Genomic DNA, 7,639 nt, shown 5'->3' with positions numbered 1-7,639 from the left:
AAAATCTTTCATCAGATTAATGATTTTGGAGACTTGGTGGGTGTACTTTATGCCTCTCTTGTCTAGTAGCAGCAATTTCCACGCAGCCTCACACCTCCTGGGCTCACCACAGGCAGCAGGGAACAAAGACGCTCAGAAAGCAGAAGTGATGTTGGGAAGGGCTTTGGCATTCCTTGCTGTTGCAGAGCAGGGAGGACCATTCATCGTCAGATCAGATGGGTAATTTGAGGGAAGGGCGTCCTCCACAGGCACGCGGCACCACCCTGGGAGCCCCAGCTGTGATGGGCAGAAGCTGAGGAGCAGAGAGGGGGGGCTGGGGTGCGGGGCTGCCTGTGCGTGGGTTTGAAACCTCAGCCAAACTCAGGACCTTGAGATATAAATCAGCTTCTGATCCCCCCTCACTGTTTCTCCTTAGGAGAAACGGTATTTTTAAAGTAATGGCCATGTGCACGCTGGCCAACCAGAAGTGGCTCTGGCATTTTTATCAAAACTGTGCTCGCTTCAGCCTTGGCCAAGAGAGAACGTTCAAGTGCTATTTTCAAAGGCGATTGATTGCACGCCCTTGGAACGAGCATCGCTAGGAGACCTCAGCTGACATCTTGTAAGGAGCCAGCAAAAATCTCAGCTTAGGGAAGAGAAAGAGGGCTGCTTGGTTTTTTCCCTTTCAGAGAGAATGCCTTTTCCACAAATCAAAATGATTATGTTGAATAGTTCTGACTGTGTGTTAAATGTAGTAAAAACCAAGAGCGAGGAGTCAGCCAATGGGCCCAAACTTGAACTTTGCTATAGAAAATAAATACCTTTCAAATAAAAAGACATCATATCGAGGCAGTAGGTGTGCCCACAGCAGGGAAAAAATGCTGTTATATGCAGATTTTTACTTTCTCAAAATGAAAAAAATATTAAAAATTAAGTAGCTCTTTTCTTTATTTTGATTTTACCGAATTCCAGCAGCCTGGTCTTAAATTCTTGGGACTACCTTGGACTCATTTTGAACCCCCAAAAATAAGCTACTCTGCTGTCCTTGGCATTGTTTCCTTATTTAGAGATGCAGTAGATCATTATACAAAAAGTAGATAAAAAATCCAGGTTTTCCATTGTGTGAAAACTTTTCCTGCTGTTCTTACAAATTACATCTTTACAATTAACTAGCAAACCCGGTTAAAACAGATACTGGGGAGAAGGGGAAAACAACCAAACCATCTTCTGCATTAACTCTTCCTTTTGTGCTGATAGTACAGCACACAGGTCATACCCAAAAGACAAGATAATTTTTCACATGCTTTACAATCTCATTTAGACTGAGTCAAATGCAGACAAGGCACACGCTTGCTGCAAGAAACCCAACATCCCTCGGTCACTTGGCCATTTCTGTAGAGGAAGAGTGAGGAATCTTTTACATTCACAGAAGCTCTCTGAAATAAATAATGGAGACGTGATGTAACAGGAATTAACTGCTGGGCAGGATGTGGAGGAATCTGTGCTCATCTGACACGCACAGCACAGAGAGACCCATGCACAGACTGCTGTGGTTGTAGGTCGTGAGCCCTGGGGTTTTCCACAAAGTCAGTGTCTGGAGTGCTTGGCTGTCAAGGAATACAAGGACCCTCAGTGAGCTAGGCAAGGGTGCATCTGGCCACCAGAACTGTGCACATTGCTCATTTGTGTGTAGGCTCTCAAATGCCACAACATCTGATGCTGTGTGACAGTCACCATGGCAAACATAGTGACATCCCCACAGGACACCTTGTTTTTGACTTCATGTGGAAGCAAGCTAAAGTAGTTGGTGTTTCTTTCTCAAAATCCTTGTAGTGTTATTGACAGGATTCTCACAGAAGGTTTATGAACTAGTTATTGCCACTGTGCAAGTTGCTCTTGTCTCAGTAGCCTGCACAAGCAGTTGCTCTGATGCCTCCTCTACATATGCGCCTTGTTCTTCAGTTTCTCCGCTACCATCAGTTTTATTTGGCTGTAATGGCAGCTGTGAGGGTACCAAGTCCTGTCACAGCCCTGGCTGCACCAATAAGCTTGAATTAGCACAACCAACCAGTAACGGCCTTTCTTTGTAACCTTCCCCTGCATCTGCTTCCCCACACTCCTGGGGCTCCAGGCCAGCTCAGATGCGAGGTGGCCAGGTGACACAGAGCTGGTCACTGTGGGGAAGGGCTGCCAGAAGCCTCAGCTGGGGCCTGTGTGCATCCGTTTGGGAGCTGCACTGGGGCACTCAGACTTGGTCTTTGCTTAGCTGTGCCACACCTGTACTGTGCCCAGCCATATCAACCATGACCAACCACTGCCAGTCCTCCCCAAGGCCTGGTCTTGGCCTTGGCACTTTCACCAGAAGCAATATGGGTTTTTCCAGGCCAGGCTTTAGTGTCCTGGATTCCTCATCTAGTTCTGTATCTTCCCTTTTTTAGTGCAAAATCATCCCCCCTCATCCTACTGCTCCATGCCCTTATGAAAAACTGCTCCCTCACCCATCTGTATTTGGTGTCCCAGAAGAGCACAGCCAGCCCATCCCAGGATGCTGCTGATATGGGGGGAAGGCTCTCAGGTCCAGCCCTGGCACAAAGCTGCTGTCTCTCAGGAGGTGACACACCCCCATGAGGCCAGTCCTGGGGCTGAGCACAGAATTGCTCCATGCAAACAAAGAGAAACCCATTGGCTTCCCATTGAGAAATGGCTTTTCACTGACCTGGAAGGCTCAGCACCATCTGCCTCTCCAGGCTACAGCACAGAGCGAAGCCAGGGTGACAGTGCCTGGTGCTGGGGAAGGAGGCCCAGGCATGGCAGCAGGAAGGGTATGGTACATGTTTGGGATCTGTGGGAAGTGCTTCCCATGCAAGGAACCACTGCAGACCCACAGCCCCCATGGATGGTCTTTACCAAAGGCAAAGGACCCATTGATACTTACTACTTACTTACCCCATCTCTTCTTCATTCCTCTTCTCCCCGCTTAGCATTCCCACTAACCCTCAGCTCCTGTCCCCAAGACCATGCTCCACTCTCTCAACATGGCATCTAAATACCCCTCATTCTGAATGGCAAATGGGTTGGAAACCAACTGTTTCCAATTCTCTCATTCACTCTCTGTGTGACCCTGAGCACCTCCATGCTGCTTCTGCTCCCAGACCAGGTATTTATTTCTTCCTTGCATGCTGCAACCCTTGGAGCAAATATTTGATGGACAGGGTCCTGCCTACTTTGCTGTCACCTTAGCTCCTGCCCTTGAGGAGCAGCCTACTCCTGCTTATCATCCTGGCTTTAATGAATGAACATCATCTAATTTTTAAAGGGATGGAGCTGTTCTTATGTTTCCAATCCTTCCAGGAAATGGAGAGACACCTTAAAGCAGTTGGTAATTTTTAATGGTATGAAAAGAGGTCAGCCACTGCACAAAAGAGCTGTAAAGGTATGGAACTTCACTGATGTGACCCACAGTGGAGGCTACTTCAGTAGGGCCCTCTCTCCTCCTCTTGCCCTTCCCACTCTGCTGAGCCTTTTCTGACCATGTGAGTCCTGTTGACTTGTCCCTTATATCTCCATGGTCAGAGATGCTCGCTGGCAGTTCTGCATGTCTATCCGTTTCACCTCCAAAAGGAGGTCTGTGTGGTCTTGGATGAAGAGAGGGAAGAAAGCTCAGAGCAGGGTTGGGAAGAGGAGGCCAAAGGGAGCTTGTTGACCCTTTGGGAGGGCAAACTTTCCCAGCACAACTAAACAGAAACCTTGAAAAGGCATTTGCCTTGGTGGATCTGCACCACTAGAATGGGATTTTGTGGGTAAGTTTGAGTTCAGGGCAGAGGGGAGTGAAGCCTTGGCCATGGCTTGACCAGCATCCCCTGCCCCAGCCTTCCTGGCTTCCACTCCTGCTGCCCCTGCAGGGACCCACACCCTGCTCTGCCTCCTAGGATAAGATACCCTGGCCTGCTGTCCTCTGCCCCATGTCCAAGAAAGAGCCCATGGGAAAAGGAAGGTGTCTGTTGAGCACTTGGATTTCTCATGGCTTTCCCCTCCCTTTGGGCAGCTAGTGGTCACCCCTGCTCCTCTTCCTGGGAAGAGAGAAGCGATCTGGCTTGGCTCTACCGTGTCCAGCTGTCTGTGGCTGTCATCCCTCAGAAGCTTCAGGCTTGCTTTCAGCTGCGTGCTCACAGTCTGGAAGAGGCTGCAGATGGACATCTTGATCATCGCCAGCTGCTGGGCTTTCTTGGCGTTGGTGGTCTGGACATCAGCCCAGTGACCCTCCTGAGAGGAGACAGGCAGCATGGGGACATGCGCCAGCAAAGATGCTGCCTCAGCACTGGAAGCTATGGCTTGCAGACCCGAACTGCCACACTCATCTGCTTTGCTAGGAAGAACTTGGCCTTGCCCAGGGCTATGCTGGAGGTGGTTCTGCTTGGTGTAGTGGAAGCAGAGCTGGAACCCCCATGGCTGCTCCTTGTACCAATCTCTCTGCCAATCTCACTGCCAGCTCCTGCAGTCCTCCCTCTGGTGGGTCCTCCCTCCAGGCCCCATTTGCATGCCCCCAGCAGGGCCAGCTGCTGTCCTGGGAGCAGCACATCCCACTGCCACTGTCTCAAGGCAGGTGCTTTCCAGCTTTGCAGCTTTTGCGACCCAACTCCTCGAGCTTGGAGTATCCAAGAAGGGAATTTAGCAAGGCCCCTCAGAGGGATGCAAAGGGAGCAGAGGCCAGCAGAGCTGAGGGCATTTCTTCACACTTGGCACAGGCTACACATGTGCCTTTTGACTGTGAGTTCAAGCAAGAAGTGAAAGAGCACAATGGCTTTGTGAGGCCCTAATGAGGCCTACTCTAGACCAAGTCTGTCATTCTTCATTCAACAGCCTCTTGGAGGGATGGAATTAGGCATCTTCTCCGACCACAAAAGCCGCTACTGGGGCTTGCCATGACCCCATGATTTAGGGATGAGCCTTCAACTGGTCTTGGCGCAGCAAGACCTTGGGAACTTCCCCTGCCCACCCCACAGCTCCTCACCCAGAGATGAACTTCACTTTGAGCCTGCTCAAAATGTAGCTGGTGCTCCTGCAGCTCCTTTTTGTAGTGCAGAATCTCCACCTCTTTCTCTGCCTTGTACTGGTCCAGGAGCGTGGTGCCTTGCTCAGACATCTCCTTGCACTGCTGATGAGACTGCCACAGCTCCTTCCTCATCCTCGCCAGTGTCTCATAGTGCAAAAGGATGTCCTCGATGTCCTCAAACTGTAGCACAGGGCTCTTGGGGTTAGCAACCCTCCTGCCCTCCCCTCATTCTGACTGCAAGTCTCATGCTGTTTGGCACCTGCCCTGACTGAGGACAACATCCCTGCTTCCCCCAGCTGAAAGATCTTCCCTTCTTTACCCGACTATTGCCCCAATGGATTTGTGAGCATCACCATGCTCCCTATACGATGACAACCCACTGTATTACTCCCAGAGCTGTCCCTGCCATAAGCAAGGGGAGAGATGTCACCCCTTTTCCAGGTGAGCAGTGCTCGAAGAAAACACAAAGCACAACTGCCAGGGCCAGCACCAAGTCACCCTGACGTGGGAGGGGACAACTGGGGCCACAGGAGTCTGAGACATGCATGGAGTGATGCCTGGCACTCCTTAAGAGAGGGCACAGCTTTTCAGACAACTCCTGGGTTCCCACTCCCAGTCAGCTTTGCACTTCTCCCAAAGCATCACTGAGATGTGAAACAATGACACAAATGGATCCCCATTCTCCTCAGCTCTGTGACTTTTCCCCCTTCTTGCCATTTTTCTTTGGTTTTCTCAAGCCTTCACCTCCTTTTCTGGTTCTCCTCCCCTAATTCTGGTCCCCTTGGCTCACCTTGCAGGGTTGCAGGGAACCTCTTCCTATCCTGCCTGAGGATTCTGGGTTTGACCAAGGGTTGTGATTTCCCTGGACTTGCCTTATCCCCTCTACATTGTACACACATGTAAGGCCCTCCTCAAGGCTGTAATCTGTCTTTCTCTTGTCCAAACTCACCTCGGAGTTCTTCACCACAGCCTCAAGGTATTTGTGGAAGATGAAGTACTTCTGTACTTTGTTGGAGAGTTTCCGGTGCTTAATTCTCAGGGCTTCCCGTTCCCTATTTGCTCTCACAAGCTCATTCTCCTTTTGCAGCTTCTTCTCTCTCTCTTCAGTGGCTTTCTTCACAGCTTTGGTTTGCATCTCCTTATTTTCCTAGTGATGTTTCACCCACAAACACACACACAGAGAAAGGAAGACAAGGGAATATAGAGCTGGGTCACTCAACAGCACTGGGAGAAGCTGCCTTCACACAGGAGAGATCAGTACTGGAGCACCCCTGGGAGCACTTGCCCTCTTTTTTTAGCAAGGCCATCCCTCCTCCATTGACCCTTCCGTCTTGAAGAGAGGAACCTGGGATGTCACTCTAATTTTCAGACCAACTGCATTCTGTTCCTGGAACACACCTGTGTGTCAACAGTGGGGACAGACTGAGACCCCTCTGGGGACATGCTTGGGGGCCCTCAGGAGATTACACCAGCCAGTCCCTCCCACACAAGCCCTACCAGGGCTTTCCACGTCTGTGCTAGAAAACCCCATGTGCTGCCTGTCCTGTTCCTCACACCTCCAGGCTTAAGGGAGCCTTGGGCAGATGGAGTGCCCAAGACTGACTCCCCAGGTAAGGCGAGGTAGTGGTATGGCTCAGGGTCACATCAGCTTAGCTAATCAGGGGTTGGTGTACCTTTAAAATCCTCTCAGATTTCTTCTTGTAGCTTTTCAGTTCAGCCTCCTTGGTGCGGAGCTCCTTCCACCGGCAGGTCACCACTTGCATCCTCTCCTTGAATTCCTGGCAGCACCAGAGTGAGGGTGACACGGTTGCCTGCCCCTGGAGCTAGTCACCTGCCTGCTGCTGCCCCCCTCCACACCAACAAACCATGCCCCAGCACCCGCCCATCTTTTGCACCTCTTGCTTCTCCTCCAGAGCTTTTTGCATCAATTTGGTTTCTTTCTTCTTCTCCTGGAGCTGAACCAAACAAGACGGGGAGACCTCCTCGATCAGATTGAGGTTCCTGCCACAGAAGTTTTCCTCGAGGGTGCATGCTGGGTCCAGGATCTTGGGCAAGGTGTTGGATTGCTCTGCCCCGTCACCTCACCCGGGACTGTCCTCCCAGCCCTCCCCAGCAGAGCAAGAGGGTGTTATAGGCAGGAACAGGGCTGGGGAAGGGAGGTACAAGAGGGACTGAGGAAGTGGAGATGAGGGATGAGAGTTGGCCACAGTGGGGAAGGAGAGATGGAGGAGATAGGGGCACAGGATGGGGGGGGTGGAGGCAGGTGGAAGAGCCCCATCACCTGATCATAAGCAGGAGGGTCTGCTTGTACACTCTGCTGAAATAGGCCTCCAGCTCCTTGTCATCCATGGTGTCCATTGTTCCAGCCATCAAGAGGGACTACAGAGCCCAGGTGCTCCTGGCGCTGCCTCTGCTCCAAATCAGCCCAGGGGCTGGCCTGCAGGGGCACTGTGTGGAAGAGGTGGCAGGGCAGGGGAAATGCCCCTGGGTGCCTCCTGCCTCTGCTTTGGCAGTCCCTGGGTGCCACGGCTGTGCCTGCACCAGCAGCTGTTGGTGGCCAGTTAGCGGGTAACGGCTGGGGGGGGGGGAGGGGGGGGGGTGGGGGCG

General features: G+C 51.6%; 1 protein-coding gene across 1 annotated transcript in view; it reads right to left on the bottom strand.

Annotated features, from left to right (window-relative positions):
* Positions 1-7,402, bottom strand: part of CCDC42 (coiled-coil domain containing 42) — a 20,831-nt gene extending 13,429 nt beyond the window's left edge. Inside the window, exons 1-6 of the mRNA XM_010003019.1 lie at positions 7,314-7,402; positions 6,928-7,033; positions 6,706-6,810; positions 5,982-6,179; positions 4,991-5,212; positions 4,084-4,242 (exon numbers count right to left, since the gene is read on the bottom strand). Of these exons, the coding sequence (XP_010001321.1) occupies positions 4,084-4,242; positions 4,991-5,212; positions 5,982-6,179; positions 6,706-6,810; positions 6,928-7,033; positions 7,314-7,402 (879 nt within the window). The remainder of the gene's footprint in view (positions 1-4,083; positions 4,243-4,990; positions 5,213-5,981; positions 6,180-6,705; positions 6,811-6,927; positions 7,034-7,313) is intronic.
* Between the last annotated feature and the right edge of the window lie 237 nt (positions 7,403-7,639).

The sequence above is a fragment of the Chaetura pelagica genome, unplaced genomic scaffold (assembly GCF_000747805.2).
Source record: "Chaetura pelagica isolate M959 unplaced genomic scaffold, ChaPel_1.0 scaffold117, whole genome shotgun sequence".
NCBI classification, from domain to species: Eukaryota; Metazoa; Chordata; class Aves; order Apodiformes; family Apodidae; genus Chaetura; species Chaetura pelagica.
Note: the sequence above shows the minus strand (reverse complement) of the source record. Positions and strands in the feature narration are given on the sequence as shown.